The sequence below is a fragment of the Peromyscus californicus genome, unplaced genomic scaffold, assembly GCF_007827085.1.
Source record: "Peromyscus californicus insignis strain IS unplaced genomic scaffold, ASM782708v3 Scaffold_23__1_contigs__length_62951481, whole genome shotgun sequence".
NCBI lineage: Eukaryota > Metazoa > Chordata > Mammalia > Rodentia > Cricetidae > Peromyscus > Peromyscus californicus.
This window is the reverse complement of record NW_026294534.1, coordinates 58,829,154-58,849,642: the sequence shown is the minus strand read 5'-3', so window position 1 is coordinate 58,849,642 and position 20,489 is coordinate 58,829,154. Positions and strand designations below refer to the sequence as shown.

Sequence of the window (20,489 nt, the reverse complement as noted above, 5' to 3'; positions counted from 1 at the left end):
CAGGAGTAGACATGTCTCATTGTCCAGAAAGTCTAACTTTTTTTTTAATTATATTTTCTTTTTGGTAATTGTAACCATTTTTAAGTTCATAATTCAGTGGCATGAATTACATTCAAGATATTAATTACACTCATGGTACTCATTAATTACATTCATGACATTAATTACATTTGTGGTATCCATTGAGTACATTCACAGTACTCATTTGTAGCTGGAGAGCTTCTCTCCAGGTCCCACCAAGCCCCGCAGTCCCACAACCCACTTATAAAATAATCACTCAGACACTTATATTACTTATAAACTGTATGGCTGTGGCAGGCTTCTTGTTATCTACTTCTTCTATCTTGAATTAACCCATTTCTATTAATCTATAAGTCGCCACGTGACTCGTGGCTTACCGGTACCTTACATCTTGATTGTCATGGCGGCGGCTGGCAGTATCTCTCCCCCTCAGCCTTCCACTTTCCTGAATTCTCCTCTCTCCTTGTCCCTCCTATACTTCCTGCCTGGCCACTCACCAATCAGTGTTTTATTTATATAGAGCAATATCCACAGCATTCATTCAATAACTATATTTATGGTATTCATTAATTACATTAATTGTATTGATTTATTACATTCATGATATGTCGTGGTACTGCTGTTAGTTTGTGGGACTTTTCAATCACATAAAACAGAAATTCTGTACTTAGAAAATCATTGCTCTATATTCCTTTTTTCTCCATCTTGAGTTAACGTCTAATCTTTCTGTCTCTATGAATTTGTATATTCTATATATTTCATGTAATACTAAACTAACATTACTATAAGTTTGATTATCATAGATGATTAACTATTAACCTGTATTTCTTAATTATCCATTACAATTTAAATGAGTTACATAAGCATAATACTTTAAACAAGAGTAGAAATATATGTAAAGTATAACAAAATGTTTCTTGCCCAAATGGCTATTTTTGCCAAGAAGAAGATAAACTCCATATGGAGTGTCTTTGATGCCCGTCTTTCTCTTTGAAGTAAATTGATGCTGCCAGGAGTAGACATGTCTCACTGTCCAGAACGTCTAAGTTTTAAAAACATTTTAAATGTCATATTCTGTAGGTCTTTGAAGTGTTTGAAGATTACCTATCTATCTGAAATATATCTATGTATACCTAGAAAACTTAACTAAAGTGACTATAAGTTTGATTATCATAGATGATTAACTATTAAACTGTATTTCTTAATTATCCATTGCAATTTAAATGAGTTACATAAACATAATACCTTAAACAAGAGTAGAAATATATATAAAGTATAACAAAATTAACTTTAAATTTGTATCAATAAACTAAAATCTATAGCAATTTAAAACAAGTTGCTCTTTATAAGTAGATTCAATAATCTACCCTTTTATTCTATCATATCTATATCCTACATTTCTATATCATATCCCCCTTCTTTTAGAAAGAGATTGACTATGACCAATAACAATTTGCAACCAATAATCTAAGCAAAGACAAACATCCATAATCCATTTTTTGGGAATGTGGGCATGGTTTTCTAGGCTACTTCCTGCTGATAAAGAGTGCTGTATTCTAATGGGGATCCAAAGAAAACTAAGAATTACGGTCAAGTAAATCCTGACTGGACTTGACCTGACTGGACTGTGATGCTGTATTCTCTGAGCCAGTTGCCTTGAAGCTGTTTTTTGATGTTGGATCATCTGGGCCATGGTGTCATCAGAGACTTTCAGGGGGTCTTGGCTGGTCAAACCATATTAGTCTGGAAGCAATCCACAGGTTCTCATCTTTGTGGAAACAAAAGCAGAACCTCTTTTCCAAAGCATCATATCCTTAGACACATTTAAAATATACATATTGACTTAACACAACAGCTTTTACATTCAAATGTCTCTCTGCAGTTAAAAATCCCAAAGACAATATAATCCAGACTCTCTGTGTGATTTCCATCTTTACGTGGCTTATTTTTATATTATTTTTACTTTTTCTTTAAAGACTTTATTTTTTTTTAAAACTTTCTATTTCTTTATATAACTGTCTATATTCCTTTTCTTTTCTCTTCCAAGCCTACGTACATTTTTACACACATTGTAAACTAAAGTCTTATTCCATCTGAATCTTCCCTATTGTGAATCTGTAATCCTTCTCTGACCAGGAGAGATTTTAAATTGCTAAACTGCATTTTGGGGACTGAAACAGCAACCTTGGTTGCTGACTCTGCCCATTTCAGCTTTTTAGCATGGCAGAGTTAATTCACCTCCAGCTTTGGGAGCCATGCTGTTCGCTGACTGTGGGAGGCAGTGGGTCTATGCTTCTATCAAAGTAGCATGTAGCTCAGAAATCTTTTTCCCCCTGTACTAGCAAAGGCTAAATCCACCATGCAGCGTAATGTGTGGCTTGGAGACACCTCTGTGTACTGCAGCGGGAATCCGCCATGCTGTAGGTCATGCCCATGTGCCATGAACCTGCCATCCTATAGCTCAAGTCCACATGCCATGGCGTCTTTGTATCCCAGCTTTCCTGAGAGACACAACTAGGAAGCTGCTCTTGGCTCTATTTTAGAACTCTTTTTTAAAGCTTCTTCAGGTTTTGGGTGGAAATTCTTGCCACCATGTGTGGGTGCCATTTGTAGCTGAAAGTTCTTCTGTGTCCTGCCCAGTCCACAGCCATTCAGACCCAAGTAAACACACAGAGGCTTATATTAATTAAAACTGTTAAGCCATTAGCTCAGGCCTACCACTGACTAGCTCTTACACTTAAACTCAGCCCATTTCTGTTAATCTATGTGTTGCTACATGTTCCGTGGCTTTACCTGTATGCCATTACATGCTGCTCCCTGGACTCAGCCTTCCTCTTCCCAGAATTCTCCTTGTCTGTTTATCCCACCTATACTTCCTGCCTGGCTACTGGCCAATCAGCATTTTATTAAACCAGTGTACAAAAGTATTATCTAACAGAAGTGGATTATAAATTGGAAATATTAACTTGAGCCAATGACTATTGAATTTCCAATTAGGCAACTCTCCTATGCAGATATGTTCAGTCCTCCTTGGCACAGTTATGTCAACTCAGAGGGTTGAGAAATAGGCCATTGACTTTAACTCTGTGTGTCAGGTTACAGATTTCAGTAGCCTACGTGTGCGTATGGGCAAGATCAATTATTCTCTTATTAATGGCATTTCCTCTATTAGGGAAGGGCCTATACTTTTTCAAAGTCAATATAGCTAAGATTTTTTTAATCTTAAAAATAATTTTTTTATCATTTTAAATACTCAATTATTGGCATCACTTTTAAAATATCATTTTCCTTATGCATTAATGCTCTAATTTCTATTTGTTTCTGTTTTCCAGTGTTTCTTGGTCATAAGAATTTCCATTCCTTTTTTTTTCAAGTGCTATTGATTTATTTTTTTTCTGTTTAGAGAAATGACTTCTCTAGTCTAGTCTTGCCTCATACTATGTAAGTGAGAATTTCTTTGAACACCTAATCCTGCCTCTGCTGCCCAGTGCTGGAAAGACAGTCCTGCAACTCTTTCCAGGCTGGGCTCTGACTGGCAAGTGAGAAGAAAAAATAGACCAGCTAATGAGCATCCTCCAATTTCTCTTGCTTTTATGGGGACTTACAATGAAGAGGGACTTATGCAAGATTTGAGTTCATTGACCAACTTTGAAGCTGGTGTAATTACCGTGCAGAAGGGGATGGGCAGGAAGGAGGGTGAGAGCTTTCCTGTTGTGACAGTAGCTGACATTAGCAATGTGGAGTCAGGTAATCAATTTTAGATGATTGGTAAATGTCCTGAGTGGTCATTTCTTGGGGTCACAGACCAGAGCAATCAATCTGGATAAAGGACCAAACATTGTGAATCCAAATTACTGTGGTTACACTTGTTCAACCAAAATAGAAGATCTGAGTAAAATGGTGTGTGTGGTCCTGCCTAAGAAGACTGTTATTTTCCTAGTTTAAGATGCTCAGCCTGAGAGAAAGTTATGCATAATCCTTGGTGTGCTCTCATACACATCCCTGGTCTCTGGAGCACATGACCATAAAGACTGTTTCAACTTTTGAAAATAATTTTTTGAGATTATAACTACATTATATTCACAGTCTCTTTGCTACCTCCAAGACTTATCATGACCCCTCATTGTTTTATATTTCATGGACTGTTTTTCTTTAATAAAAGTGACACAGTCACAACAGTTACTGTTTGAGTGTGGCCTGTGTTTGTCTGCAGGACTTTCCATCAATGAAGCAAAGGTTGACTGCCCTGGACATTGAGTGTGTAATGGAATGTTCACTCACAGGACCTTCTTCTTTGGAAGAATAACAGAAAGTGTTCTGGGAGACTGGAAGAATTTCTACTAAAATACAAATTTCCCAGCCTAGGGACCTGTCTGTCCCTAGTGTGGAAGGGCAGAGCTGGGAATGCCTGTTCTGTCTGAGTAATTTAGTTTAGTCATTTAGTCTCTGCTCACCCAATAGGGGAGCTGCTAATATCCTGAGGCCTAGCTGAGTGGCCCTAGCTCATGAGCAGTTCTGGAAGGCTTAGCAATCAGAAGCACCAGTGGAGGTAGCTTACAGGTTCTTTGCAGGATTCTCTTCTAGTTCTGCTGTAGAGATCTGTGAGGGAGACCACAATGTATGCCATGGTGAGTGTAGGGGCCACTGTTCCCAGACCAGGAAGAGCAAGTCTACTAAAATGTCAGAGCTGCTTGGACTGGAATGGACCTTGAGTTAGACTGTGGTTCTTTTGGTCTATGGGGTGACCTGGTCAGTGGTCCTTGGCCTCTAAGCATTCCTGAATGTTGATTCCCTAGGAATGGAGGCTCTACCACCCTGGCTATGGGAGGCTGTAATGCTCATAATATCACTGTCCAGTGTATACACACAGACATTGTGTTTGGTGTGCAGTGGGAAGAGAGATTGGAAAACTGAAGGCCTGGTTTCTAAAAGTTCTGAGTGTTGCAATCCACATTCAGGTTTGTCTTATAAATGTTACAGATAGTTTTGAAAGTGGTAGAAAGGAGGTGATGAGGAAATCATCCTTCAACAATACATGATTAGAATGCTTTTAACATTCTGCTACTGCCATCCACCATGTCGTGATCCAGTGATGTTTAGTTCCAGTAAACAAAAAGATTTTCTGAGCTGCAGAGGTTTCTCAGCTATGTGTGGTGTTGGGCAGGTGGATAGAGGAGGTTCTGCATCTTGTTGCAGAATCCATGTTGTGGGAAGCAGATTTTCAATTATTTTTTGATGTTATTTTGTCAATGAGTATCAGTGGAGCTTTGTTTGCCTGAAACCACCAGGGGGCATGAGGGGCTGCAGAGCCATGGCAGGATTTCAGGAGATCACCTCTGTTGGCAAAATATATATATATATTGCTTTTGTTCTTGGCTTTTTCTCTGGATCCTCTTTATTCCATCACAGATATTGTACACATTCTTGATTATTGTACATTTGTGTTAAGTATAGAATAACATTGTATCAATGTGTGTACTATTTTTTAATAATCCCATTGAGCATTCAAAGTGTTTCCACTTTGCATGTAGCTTTGGAATCAGCTTTTCTGTTCTAAATTGTTAGGAATTTTCTTCAGATTGTATTCAATTCATGCTGTTAATTGACCATGTGCAGCATCTTAATATTGATGCATCATGTTCCCAAGAATTATTTATTTACTTATTTATTTGTTTAGGTTTCGTTGTGGTGGATAAAAAGGCCTGCTGGGCAGGTCGCTTGGCACATGTTCTTCATAGGGATGTCCTGAGTTCAAATCCTAACACCCAATTCAGGAGGCTCATACACTACATACAATGTTTCTTTAAAAAATCTGTATCTTGCACTTATTTTTAAAAATTAGGAGTCCCACTAAACTCAAAGGTAAACAACCATAACATATTTGTCAAGGACCTAGTACAGACCAATGAGTTTCTGTGAGTGCTACTTCAGTCTCTGGGAACTCCTATGAGCCCTGCTTCCTTGATTCTCTAGGGCTGTATTCTCCTAATGTCCTTGAACCCACTGGATCCTACAAAGTTCCACCTCTCCCACTCTTCCTCAGGGTTCCCCAAGCTCCAGCTAATGTTTGGCTATGGATGTCTGCTCCCATCAGCTCCCAAAGGAAGCCTCACTAATTTGATTGGGCTGAGCACCAACCTATGAGTATAGCAGAATATTTCTCTCATTTCATTGACTTTTTTTTTCCCAAGCAGTTGTGGTTAGTTCTACCCTAGGTCTCTGAGCCATTCAGTTTCCAGTTTCTGCCCATTCAGGCAGTGTTTGGCATGGGCATCCTCTAGTAGCTTGGGCCTCAAGTTAGTCCAGTCCTTGGTTGGTAACTCTCACAAGCTCCAAACCACCATTGTGCCAGCATATCTTGCTGGCAGGACAGGTGTAGGTCAAAGATTTTTTGGCTGGGTTGGTGTCCCAGTCCCACTGCTGGGAGCCTTGCCTGGCTAAGAATATGGCCAATTCAGGCTTCTGTATCCTCAGTTACTTGTAGTCCTCACTCAGGTTACCCTCATAGATTCCAGGAAGTTTTCACTGCACTAGGTTTCCACATTTGCCTCATAAATGCTCCCCTTTTCTAGTTTTCTCTCTCTGTACTCTCTTCCCCCTCCCCTACCTCCCCTGCCTGATCCTTACTATTTCCATCCCCTCCTGCACCCATTCTGTCTACAAAATCTATTCTATTTCCCCTTCAAGGGAGATTCATGTGTTACCCCTGGAGCCTTCCTTGTTACTTAGCCTCTCTGGGTCTGTGGATTGTAGCATGATTATTCCTTATCTAACAGCTAATGCCCACTTATAAGTGAGGACATATCATGTTTGTCTATCTGGGTCTGGGTTGCCTCACTCAGGGTGATACAGAACTCAATAAACTAGACATCAAAAAAACTAAACAATCCAATTAAAAATGGGTTACAGATCTAAACAAACACTATTCTCAGCAGAAGAATCTCAAATGTGTGAGAAATACTTAAAGATATATTCAACATCCTTAGGTATCAGGGAAATGTGTGGGGGCCCACAGAGGCTCCCTAGTAAGGCCTTACTCAAGGTCAGAAAGTCTGAGCTTGCTTTGTCCAGCAGGGATCCATAATAGGATGATTTGGCCAAAGGCATGGCTACCAGGTATTTTGAAGGATCTATACTTATTGGTACTTTATACCTAGACCTTAAAAGGGGGAGGTCTTTTGCTCTTCCCCTTACTGATGTATAAAAAGCACATCATGAATAAACTTGGGGCAACTGGGTATTGACCCAGGTCCCTCCAAAGCTATCCTGCATCTCTGTCTTTCTCCCTGTCTACGTCTATATTTCTTCCTATTATTTCTCAATTCCTCACTCCTCCCTCCAAGAACCCTTCAACAGGTCCCTGACAGAAATGCAAATCAAAACTACTTTGAAATTCCATCTTAACACCTGTCAGAATGGCTAAGATCAATAATAGAAGTGGCAGCTCATGCTGGTGAGGATGTGGAGCAAGGGAAACACTCCTACATTGCTGGTGATATAGCGAACTTGAAAAGTCACTGGAAATTAATATGGGAGTTCCTCAGAAAACTGGGAATTCATTTACCTCAAGACCCAGGTATGCCACTCTTGGACATATACCCAAAGGACACTACCCTACCACAAGTACACTTGCTCAACTATGTTCTTAGCAACTTTATTTATAATAGCCAGAAACTGGAAAGAACCTAGATATCCTTCAAGTGAAAAATAGGTAAAGAAAATGTGGTATATTTACACAATGGAGTATTACTCAGCTGTTACAAAATGATATCATAAAATTTGCAGGTCATGAATAGAACTAGAAAAATTCATCCTGAGAGAGACAACCCAGACCCAGAATGACAAGCATTATATGTACTCACAAAGAAGTGGATATTAGTTCAGTTATGAAGTAAAAGATAATCACACTACAATCCACAGACACAGAGAGGCTAAGTAACAATTAATGCTCTTGGGGGCCACTTGGACTAAATACATTTTCCTAGGGTGACCATAGCTGCATAATGAACTGGGACAGAATGTAACTGATTGAAAAAAACACTCATAGGATGATACATATGAACACTTTTCTCTCATTGGTGGCTTTCTTTATGGTGCTTATGGAATCTTCAATAGGAAGAGCCTTTCCAGAGGAAGTTCCTCATTGGGGATGTGATTTGACTATCTATAGCTTCCCCTCATTTCCTGTTCTTTGTGTCTACTTTCTTGTTGAAATTGATCAATGCGCTTCCTTCTCTAGCTGTCATGAACTCACCACCATTATAGACTGTATCCCTGAATAATATAAGATACAGTAGAAGCAATTGCTTTTCATTGCTATGCCCTTAGGTTGCTTGTTTTTATTTATTTCTTTATTTTGTAATTTTTTTTGTTTTTATTTTTGAAGGCAAGGTTTCTCTATATAACACTGGCTGTCCTGAAAATAGTTCTTGAGATAAGGATAGCCTTGAACTTAGATCTGCCTGACTCTGCCTTTCATGTGCTGATAGTAAAGGTGTGGGTGAACATGCCCAGATTTTTTATTTTTATATTATTGACTGGTGAACCTGGAATGTAGGTTTTTGTATGCAAACATATGCTGTTATGCTGAGCTTCACCAACATCTTGAATTCTTAACTTTGTAGAGGATATCACTTTTTCTCCTTTGATTGCATATATTCTGTACTGTCTGAGGTTCTTGAGTCATTGGATTGCAGAGATGTGACATTCCTACAGCCTTTTGTTGTATGTTTTGAATTTTTGAATAAATATGAATATTTTGCCTATATGCATGGATATACATACATGTGTTTCTGGTGCTTCCAGTACTTAAAGCATGGACTCAGAACCTCTGAACATGGGGTTATGGATAGTTGTGAGCCTCCATGTAAGTACTGGCAACTGAACCCATCTCTACAAGACCAGCAGGTGCTCTTAACTCCTAAGTCATCTCTCCTGTCCTATTTTTTGTTGTGTTTTTTTAAAATTTTTTTTTACAATCTGTATATATATTAAAGATTTATTTATTTATTTATTTATTTATTTATTTATTTATTTATTTTGTATACAGTGTTCTGCCTGTATGTATGTCTACAGGCCAGAAGAGGGCACAGGATTTCATTACAGATGGTTGTGATTTCATTACATCCCATGTGGTTGCTGGGAATTGAACTCAGGACTTCTGGAAGAGCAGCCAGTGCTCTTAACTGCTGAGCCATCTCTCCAGTCCCTTCTTGTGTGTGTTTTTTTTAAATTTGAATTTACAATGCTTACATTTTCCCCTGTCCATCTCTAATGGGTTAAACATGTATTCTCTTTTAGTAAGATCTTAGTTAACACTTTGGATTTCTGAGAGATGAATAGAAAACTGGAATGAATGCATATCTCACTGAAGTAGGAACTTCAATGAGACCTCTTTTTTGTTTGTTTGTTTAGGGTTTTTTTTGTGGGGGCAGGGTCCATATATGTACCTTTGGCTATCCTGGAACTCATTTCATAGACCAGGCTGGCCCCCAACACAATGAAATTCACTTACTTCTGATTCCTGAGTGCTGGGATTAAAGACATGAGAGAATACGTTCTTCTTGCCCATCTTTTTTGTAGTTAGTAATTGTTCATACAATTTCTCTGATGTGTACTGAGTTCTGTTGATTTCTTTTCTTATATCTCTCTGTAGGTCTGTTAATAGTCATTTCTCTTGGAAGGGCAAATTCTATTCAAAGAGCCAGGAAATTGCATTTCTGAACTTCCTTTTCAGCTAAGTTAAAAAACATCTTGGTGATTATATTAGAACTTCTCTGTCATGGAATAAGTGTGGGAAGCACTGTAATTATACAAATATATTGTCAAAGAAGTATACATTTACATTGTGATCAATATCTCACTTTCTCTTGTATACATCAATGGGATATATTAGAATTCAGTGACCTATGATGATGTGCATGTAAACTTCAATCAGGATGAGTGGGCTTTGCTGGATCCTTCCCAGAAGAGTCTCTACAAAAATGTGATGCTGGAGACCTACAGCAATCTCACTGCTATAGGTAAGACCATGAATTTTTCCTTTCAACTTTTAAAAAAGGAGAAAACTTTCTTGGTTATTAATGCTCTACTGTAATGTTGATTGATAAAGGTGAAGAATGTGGTGAATAAATCAGGTATAATTCTTAGGTTCACTGAATATAGTAACTTAAACTTTGCATAATCTTCAATAATATACATTTTCTGATATTATATTTTAGGCTACAAATGGGATGACCATAATATTAAAGAAGATTTTCAAAGATCTAGAAGACTTGGAAGGTAATTTTCATGCGCAAGCTGATACAAATGTGCCACAAAAAAATTTTAATTTGTAGTGGAAGTTTTTTTTAAACTTAAAAAGAATTTATTTATTATTTCTGTCTTTCACATCATGCCTGTCTTCCCCACCCCAAATAAAACAAAATAAAATTTAAGAGAAAAAGGGAGAAAAAAGGAAAAAGGGGAAGATTTCCTCATGGAAGCTGTAGTATGACACAGTGAGTCATGTAGTAAACCCTTTATCCATACATTTTTATATGTAGGCATTTATCACAAAGAATAATTGGTCTGGTTCTAGGCCCCTGGTCTTTGCTGTATCACCCATTCTGGGCCCTCTATGGGACTCTTCCTGGACATCTCATTCCGGCTCTATGTCTTGGAGATCTTGCAGCTTTAGGTCCACAGGACTGATCTCCTCCTCCAGTGCTCCAGGAGATCACAGATGGGGTGGATATTGGGGTGGACCAGCTCATAACCCTGGTTCTGGTCCTGGGTACTTGCAGGGTTGCTCATCCCACCAGCTGTCCCCTGTATTCACCACCAGGGTGAGTTCCCCATCTCCCTGGCTAGTTTACCCCTTGCAGTGATGAGCAAGGGGCAGGACCAGTTCTTTGGTTTTCATGTCCTCAGGGTCCATTCTTCCTCACCTATACCTTCAGGGCCAGCTCTGCTGGGTTGCCCAGGTAAGGTGTAGGGGCCACTCTCCTGAGTGCTGCAGCTGATGAGGGGCAGGGACAGCTATTCTGCTCTTATGACCTCAGGGCCAGCTCTCCCACCAGCTTCAGGTATGTATGGGGAGGGGAGGCATCTCTTTCCTGCCTATGCTGCCACTAGGGAGATGAGTAAGTGGGTACAGCTCTCCTATGCTCACAGCCTTGGGGCTGGCTCAACCTAAACCTCTGCCAACAGGGTTGGCTCTATTGTACTTCTCAAGCAAGGCACAAGGCCTGTTCTCCCACCTGCCTCAGGTGTTGATGGGAGGAGAGGACATCTCTCACCCACTCATGGCACCACTAGACACATGAGTAGCTTGCTGTAGAAGTTTTAAGGAAAAGCAACAGTGTAAATGAGCACAGCTTTAAGTATGCTGATGATTACTAAATTGTCACAATACCATGTACCTCAGTGTCAGGCATTTGATCTATTTTTGCAAGGCATTCCTCTAAGAAAGAAGACAAGGAAACAATGCCTTAACAGATACCACCACTTGAATCATAGCCCCATGATAGCTAGGCTGTAAAACTGTTAATCCATTTAGTTCCATACTACTCAGATATAACAAAAGCCATACCCGTTGATTAGGTGATAAGTACATTTCTAAAGCCTTCTAACATGGAGATAGTCTGTAATAAAGTTAATGTTATATACTTGTGGTGAGTTACCAAAGTTTAGTGAGAGGGGGAGTTTATAAGAGTTAAGAAGATTGTTGTAGAAAAACCTTAATACCTGTACCATATGTCTTTGAGGAACAAAAAAAAATAAACTGTAAATGCAATATGGAAACCTTTTATTAGGTATTCTTTCATTAGTATTATATCACATTTCACTCTGAAAACACACCATGTGTGCTTTCACACATAAAAACACACCATAAAGGATATGGAAAGAAGCAATGTACTTCTCTTTCCCAGAACAAGTAGAAGATATGTAGTAGTTCCCACTCTGAGTAGACTTTCTGAATGTGATATAAGTTTATAATTAGTTATTTTTCCAACTTCATTGGAAATATATCAACAAACTCACATCAGATAAAAGCCCTGCTGGTACAAAAAGTGTGGAAATTCTTCTGTTTGTCCTGGTTCACATTGCAAATGTAGTGTGATTCAACATATAGGAAAATGTTATAAATGTAATCAGTGCAGTTATCAGCTGTGAATTCTTCCAGTTCTCTCCAATTGTATGAAAAAGCTCATATTAAAAGGATGCTATAAATGTGAGCCCATGTACTAAGGGCTCTAACCATTACAGATATCTAAGACCCCATAACGATTAGGAACCCTATGAATTTAAACAATGTAAAACCTTAAGATCTGACTCTTCTTTACCCTTAGACCAAACTGTAAAATTAAGTCATACAGATAAAAACATTTATCAGCATAATGGATGTGGTAAAGCATTTACATGTGCCAATTATCTTCACAGGCATGAAAGAAGTCATACTGGAGAGAAACCCTATGAATGTAGTCAATGTGGGAAAGCCTTTTCACGACAGAGTAATCTCCAAGTACATAAAAGAACACACACTGGAGAAAAACCCTATGAATGTAATCAATGTGGGAAAGCCTTTGCATGCCACAGTTATCTTCAAAAGCATGAAAGAATTCATACTGGAGAGAAACCCCATGAATGTAAGCAATGTAGTAAAGCTTTTGCAGATTACAGTAATCTTAAAATACATGAAAGAACACATACTGGAGTGAAACCCTATGAATGTAATCAATGTGGTAAAACCTTTTCACAACAGAGTCATCTCCAAATACATAAAGGTTCACATACTGGAGAGAAACCCTATAAATGTAATCAATGTGGGAAAGCCTTTGCATATCATCGTTCTCTTCAAAGGCATGAAAGAGTTCATACTGGAGAGAAACCCTATGAATGTAAGCAATGTGGTAAAGCTATTGCATATTACAGTAATCTTAAAATACATGAAAGAACACATACTGGAGTGAAACCCTATGAATGTAATCAATGTGGTAAAACCTTTTCACAACAGAAGCATCTCCAAATACATAAAAGTTCACATACTGGAGAGAAACCCTACAAATGTAACCAATGTGGGAAATCTTTTGCATGCCATAGTTATCTTCAAAAGCATGAAAGAGTTCATACTGGGGAGAAACCCTATGAATGTAATCAATGTGGTAAAGCTTTTGCATATTACAGTAATCTTAAAATACATGAAAGAACACATACCGGAGTAAAACCCTATGAATGTAATCAATGTGGTAAAACATTTTCACAACTGAATAATCTCCAAATTCATAAAAGTTCACATACTGGAGAGAAACCCTATAAATGTAATCAATGTGGGAAAAGCTTTGCATGTTATCGTTCTCTACAAAAGCATGAAAGAGTTCATACTGGAGAGAAACCTTATGAATGTAAGCAATGTGGTAAAGCTTTTGCAGATTACAGTAATCTTAAAATACATGAAAGAACTCATACAGGTGTGAAACCCTATGAATGTAATCAATGTGGTAAAACCTTTTCACAACAGAAGTATCTTCAAATACATAAAAGTTTACATACTGGAGAGAAACCTTATAAATGTAATCAATGTGGTAAAGCTTTTGCACATCATAGTGTTCTTCGAAATCATGAAAAAAATCATATTGGAGAGAAACCATATGAATGTAATCAGTGTGGTAAAACCTTTTCTAAACAATATAATCTCCGAATACATAGAAGAACACATACTGGAGAGAAACCCTATAAATGTTATCAATGTGGGAAAGCCTTTGCATGTTGTAGTGGTCTTCAAAGGCATAGAAGAATTCATGTGGAAGAGAAGCCCTATGATTGTAATTAATATGGTAAAACATTTTCACAACAGAAGCATCTCCAGATGCATAAAAAGCTCACATACTAAAGAGATCCTATAAATGTAAACAATGTGAGAAAGCCTTTGCATGTCACAATTATCTTCAAAGGCATGAAAAAATCATATTGGAGAGTAAAAATATGAATGTAATAAGTTTCATAAAGTCTTTGTACTTCACTGTAATCCTTGATACCATCAATGAGTTCATCCAAGAGTAAAACCTGTGTTGTGTAATCAATTTGTTAAAGTCTTTGTATATTATAATAGTCTTTGATGACATGAAAGAACTGCTACTGAAGGGGAATCTATGAGTATAAAGAATCTGGTAAGATCTTTAGCCAACTAACTTATATTTAGTTACACAAGAATATTGTGGTGAAAAAAAAAAGCTGACACATGTCAGCAATCTGTTCAAGCATTATAGTGTCCCTCTTTATTTTGTTTGCATGTACAAATTCATGGACAATAGCTCTGTGGACTAAATTAGCAAGACAAACCTTTTAGATATCACACTTCTCTCCAATTACATGAAATAACTCATCCAGAGTAAAACTTTATGGAAGTGTACTAGTGCCTTTTCTCTTTCTGTGTGGTTTGAATGTAATTGGTCCCCATAAGCTCATAGAAATTTTCACTTTGTTGGACGAAGTGTGTTAATGTGGAGGGAAGCTTTGAGATCTCTTTTTCAAGGTTCACTCAGTGTGACAGTCAGTCCACTTCCTGTTACCTTCTGATCAAGATATAGCCAGCACCATGTCTGTCTGCACACTACCATGATCTCCACCATGATGATAATAGCCTGAACCTCTGAACTGTAAGCCAATACCTCAATTCAATGTTTTCTTTCATAAGCATTGCCCATGGTCATGATGTCTTTTCACAGCAATAGAAACCCTAATTAAGATACTGATAAAAACAGTATTTGAGGCAATTTATAAAAGAGCTTAGCTGGGCATGGTGGTGCACGCCTTTAATCCCAGCATTCAGGAGGCAGAGGCAGGCAGATCTCTGTGAGCTTGAGGTCAGCCTAGTCTACAGAGCAAGTTTCAGGACAGGCTCCAAAGCAACACAGAGAAACCCTGTCTTAGAAAACCAAAAATAAAAAAGAGCTTAATTTGGCTTATGGTTATGATCTTCATGAGAGAGGCAGGGCAAAGCTCAGAGTTCACGTCCTTGACCTGAAATGTGGAGCAGAGAATGGGAACTGGAAGTGGTGTGAGGATTTAAAATCTCAAAACTCACAATGAGTGACATATTCCCTCTAAAGGGTAGCATTTCTAAAATTTTCTAAATGGTACAAACAACTGAGAATTATTGATTGTCTGTTTTTGAAGGCTACATGCTTGTTTTCTTTTACATGAACTAATTCATGATGAAGAAAAACTCTGTAAGCTTCTTGATGCCTCAACCTGTGGGTTACAGGAATGAATGTTTACACAAGAAAAATTGTCATAAATGAAAATATATTTAACAATTTGTTTTAAATGTTTTATGTGGCTGGGCGGTGGTGGCACATGCCTTTAATCATAGCACTCGGGAGGCAGAGCCAGGCAGATCTCTCTGAGTTCAAGGCCATCCTGGTCTACGGAGTGAGATCCAGGACAGGCACCAAAACTACACAGAGAAACCCTGTCTCGAAATGTGATGGAAGTGTGTCTTTGGGTATATGCATGTTCTTGGTGGTACCCAAGAAAGTTAGACCTTGTAATCTTCCTGAATTTCTAAAAGCAATTACAGAAAGTTGTGGGAAAAAAACCTCACCTAGTTCCTTGGCATGAGCTTGACTTAACTAGCCCTGTCTCTAGCCCTGTAAATATTTTTAAAGCCTTTATATGTCATCTTAACATAAGGAAATAGGGAAGAACTCATGCATGAGGAAAACCCTATTCATGTGATTTAGACATCACAGTTGTCTTCAGTTTCAAAGAAAAAACTCTTGTTTAATCTCTTTTTTCATCATAGGCTTGAAGCAAGTAAATTATTTAGCATGTGCACTCAAGACTGATGGTGGAGATCACAATATCGTGGCTTGTGTTTTGAAGCTTTTGGAGTAGCTATTGACGAATTCTGTATATATGACAAATCCAGTTACTGAAGTTTATTTGGTGGTTCATACATTCATTTTTTGGCTTCTGTTCATCTATTGTGCTTTCAGTTGGTAATAGGTATTTTTCTGCTGATATGTATAGGATGGAATGCCCATCATCAAAGGGGTCCATTGTTTATTTAAGTATTGGGCAGTATATAATACTTTTCAAGTAAAGGTGTCTGTGAAAGGGTGATGGATTGTTGTTACTTGTTTTGTTTTTCATATTTTCACAAGTTTCCTTCAGACATGGTTTGTGATCCAGCCTGGCCTGGATATCAGTAAACAGTCAAGGATACATTTGAACAGATGTTTCTCATGTGTCAGCCTTCTGAGTACAAGTCCAACAATAGAAGATGTGCCTCCAATGTGTCCTGTTTTGTCAATACTTTTTAAAACTGTTAATGTTCAAACACTTAATAGAAGATAATCTCAGAAACATTAAAATACCTCATCTGTGTATTCAAGGTAGCATTTTCATCTATCTGGTAGAGATATAATAAAGTAGAATAATCAACAATCAACTGTGTATCTCATAGTTTGATGTGCTATAGATATTATATATTATTTGATGTTCCTACTTTATGATCCAATTTTTATCCACTTTGCACTCCCTCTTGAAGTATTGCCTCCTAAGGGAGTTATCTAGAGATGCCAGATAATGTCAGAGAATTGAGATTTATTTTAGAAAAAATGTGTGTGTGTTTGTGTGTGTGTGTGTGTGTGTGTGTGTGTGTGTGTGTGTGTGTGTGTGTGTGTGTGTTGATTGTGGGTTTGTAGGGCATAGCAGACATGTTGAGACCTGAAGAAAACTTGAGAAAATTCTTTTGGTCCTCTTTGTATGGTAATGAAATCAGATTACCAGCCTTGCACACCACAGACATTTTTTACCCTAATGAAGCATCTCACTGGTACTTGACTATGATTAGTAGAGACATTATATCAATAAAATGTTATCTATTAAAATTATAAACATTTAAAGATAGAGGAACACAGGATGATTTGAATAATGAATCCTATTTGCAAATGAATATGTTATACTGCCATTTTTGGATTGTATTAGTTTCTTCTGAGAAGTAAACACTTGTTCGTAACACTTTCTCAGAACCACAAATGAATTCTAGGGAATTGTCTCAGTGAGTAAATTTGGTTGTTACTAAGCCTGATTACCTGAGTTCAGTCTCTTGGAGACCCATAGTACTCCTACAAGGTTTTCTTTTGTTCTATACTTGGGCTGTGGCATATGCACACCCAAACACCAGCATATAGAAAAATAATTTTAAAACCCAAATAAGGCCGATGAGGTCACTTGCAGCAAACTTGACTACCTGCATTTGATCACTAGAACTCACATAGATGAAGCAGTAATTACACCTGTAAGTTGTTCTGTGAGTGTCACATGCACACTGTGGCGTAAGTGTATACACACTGTTAAAACAGTTTTAAAAGTTGAAATCAGGAAAGTGAAGAAAATAACCTAAATATTGAGAACAAATAAAATTTCTTGCCAGTTGAAATTAATACATTGTAGAATTTTAAGTAGAATTACTGTTCATCAGAACAATGATGGTTCCTGTTTAAAATTTGCATTATATTTTTTATTCTCTGATTCAAACATAGGTCATTAAAACAATATATCCCAGCTGAGCATAGTGGTTCATGTAACTGCAGCACTTGGGAGACAAAGTCTAGAGGATCTCTCTGAATTTTAGGCAGGTGTGGTTGAGATAGTGAATCCCAGGACAGCTGTTGCTACATAGAAAGATCCTTTCTCAAAACAAACAAAGATTATGGAACTTTTCTTATATAATCTGGCTGAACTTATCTGTATTCTACAAATCCTTTTGTTTTCTTTACTCACATCAAGAGAAATATATTAATAATGACAATAAGAAACAACGAGGAGAGTCCATTCACAGAGGGCTAGAAATCCATTGACTCATTCAATGACCATGTAGCAGAAGGAGTAATGGGGCCTCTTCATCTACTGCATTATAATGACTTATTTGGTAGCTGGAGAGTTGGCTCAGTAGTAATGATCCTGTTAGGTACTCAAGTTTGATTCGTAGTGCCCATGTCAGATAGCTCAGCTCTACCTGTAATTCCAGGTTTACAAGATATGAGGCACTGTTTTGGCCGCCTTGGGCAACAGGTATGGAAATGGTGTAGAGACAGAGACATGTGACTTCATATTGAAGAAAAGGTTTACTTCACATGTGTTATTTTTTAATTAAAGTTAATTTAATTTAGGTGTATAAGTTTTGCCAGTGTGTAAAACAATTGAATTCCAGGTACCAGTGGAGACAAGAAGAGAATGTCAAATCTCCAATGGCTGAAATGACAGTGAAATACAGACAGTTGTGAGATGTCTTTTGGGTGCTGGGAATCAAAGCCAGGCCCTATGGACAAAAAGCCACTGTGTTTAGCTGCTGAGCCATGTATTCATACCCATATACATGTCATTTATAGCAGTAAGATATAAGTGCTGTTTTCAGTTCATCTTTACTTCAGACCTAATGACCCATAAGAAATATAAGATTGATAGCATCAGAAACTAACTTGGATTTGATGCTTCAAGAAAATTTTAAACCTAAATCTGCACAAAATGAGGGAAGTGTGCAAAGAATGTTCAGGAGAGAATTTGAAAGCAGTAGCCTTAAAAGTGTCTGACCACTTGACCAAAGCCACATGACTGAGTTTATCTCAAATGTGGTAAATAGGCACCAGTGGGAGCCCACAAGGACACAGGCCCGATGTCTCATGCTGGAGTTTATGCTCCCTGTAAGGAGAGAAAATGAATTTGCAGGAATGAAGACCAACTTGTCTGAAAGGGATGGTTAACTGCTTCACTGATGCCTATGAAGAGACTAGAAAACCAAAACAAAAACATTGTTTTTAGGGCATGGTAGGGCAAAAATGGACTAAAGGATTTTTTGGAGAAAACATCTTGGAGATTTCAGGTAGGAAGCTGGGGCAAACCATTAAGACCCAGCATAGCCTTCCTCTCCAGCCTGCCGGTGTAAAGCCTGACTGCTGGCAACAGCTTTTCTAGCACCTGGTATTCTATTCTTTTGGTTCTGGTAGGGCCTTGCTTCCCCAAGACTGATTCTAGGCTGATGTAAATTTACATGAACCTTCCATTTAAAAGGCCTAAGCATTTAAAAGTGCCAGATGCTTTGCTAATATTGGAGGCACATGGTTAAGAAAATGCTTCACTTCCCTCTGGAAGCCATTAAATCTATCAGATAAAGCAGTGTGTCAAAAATGAAACAAAACTAACACACTGGTGTCACTTCTTTAGTATAAATGAGGTAATCCTTTAAGGGTTCAGTGGCAGCAGAAAATTTATGGATGTGTTCATTTTGTTTTATTTCACTTTAATGAGGAAGTCACATGGCATTTACATTTTTTAGGAAACCATTAGTAAACATGATGGCCAAGACACATTGCTGCTTTCATTGTGATGTAATCACCAGTAAGATGGGAACAAGCCACATGTGCAGGGAACCATAGAGTTGACTTGGCCTAGTTGCCTTGAGAGGAATGCATCATAGGTTTTTCAGGTTAGAGTCCATGGCTCCTGGGGCATAATGTGGCTTCCAGTTTCTGAGAGACTGATGCACTCCCTCAGGCAGTAAAGCACTGAGACTGCTTTGCATTTCTCTGTATGTTCCTATATTAGTCATCAAGGGAGGGTGACAATTGGTCTTGAACATTAATCTTGTGTACCCTATGCCCTGTATCCTGGCAACTACAAATGTTTTGATCCTGGCAATTGCCACTATATTCTGTTTCTGATAAAAGTATAAAAATCTGATTGCTCTCAATAAAATTGTCACAGCCTCAATTGTGTTGTGGTCCTTCCAATGGCCATATCAGGCCATGTTGGCCCAGTAAGTAAACACAGGCACTTACAAACATGGTTCCTTTTTGATCAAAATTATCTCAGTTCCAGTGGAAGGTGAGCCCATCTCCCTTCAGGCAAAAGTCTCTGCAGGATCCACACATCTCAGGTTAAATGTGCACTGTCACTCCTTTTTTTTTAAGACATGTTAGTTTGTTTAGCTTGTATATAGGAGGGGATAATATCTATAACCTAGGCAGATAGGCTCAAAATATCAAAAGGAACAGAGGAAAGAATTTCATGATCCCAATCAGAGACAGTGAAATATTTCTTACACATGAATTACATTGTCATCCAGGGATTTTTTTCCTCCTCAAGTCCCAGGTACAACATGTTTCTGGGCACCAATTTATCTCAGTTCAGTATGCTGTGGGCTGAGATTAGATAGATCTGTAACCCTTCATGTGTGCTGGCATTTAAAATATTGGGAAACAGCCGGGCAGTGGTGGCGCACGCCTTTAATCCCAGCACGCGGGAGGCAGAGCCAGGCGGATCTCTGTGAGTTCGAGGCCAGCCTGGACTACCAAGTGAGTTCCAGGAAAGGCGCAAAGCTACACAGAGAAACCCTGTCTCGAAAAACCAAAAAAAAAAAAAAAAAAATATTGGGAAACAAACTTTTTCAAATAATTTATAAATTAAAACCTGGAAGGCTT

General features: G+C 38.2%; 1 protein-coding gene across 2 annotated transcripts in view; it reads left to right on the top strand.

The window, feature by feature from the left end:
* Nucleotides 1–19,779, top strand: part of LOC128119186 (zinc finger protein 431-like) — a 29,309-nt gene extending 9,530 nt beyond the window's left edge. Inside the window, exons 2-4 of one of the 2 annotated variants that reach the window (XM_052752438.1) lie at nucleotides 9,917–10,043; nucleotides 10,242–10,302; nucleotides 12,445–19,779. In XM_052752438.1, the coding sequence (XP_052608398.1) occupies nucleotides 9,917–10,043; nucleotides 10,242–10,302; nucleotides 12,445–13,834 (1,578 nt within the window). In that variant the 3' untranslated portion in view covers nucleotides 13,835–19,779. Of the gene's footprint in view, nucleotides 1–9,916; nucleotides 10,044–10,241; nucleotides 10,307–12,444 lie in introns of those variants that run through there. The other variant, XM_052752439.1, reaches the window with a different exon arrangement.
* The last annotated feature ends 710 nt before the right edge of the window (nucleotides 19,780–20,489 follow it).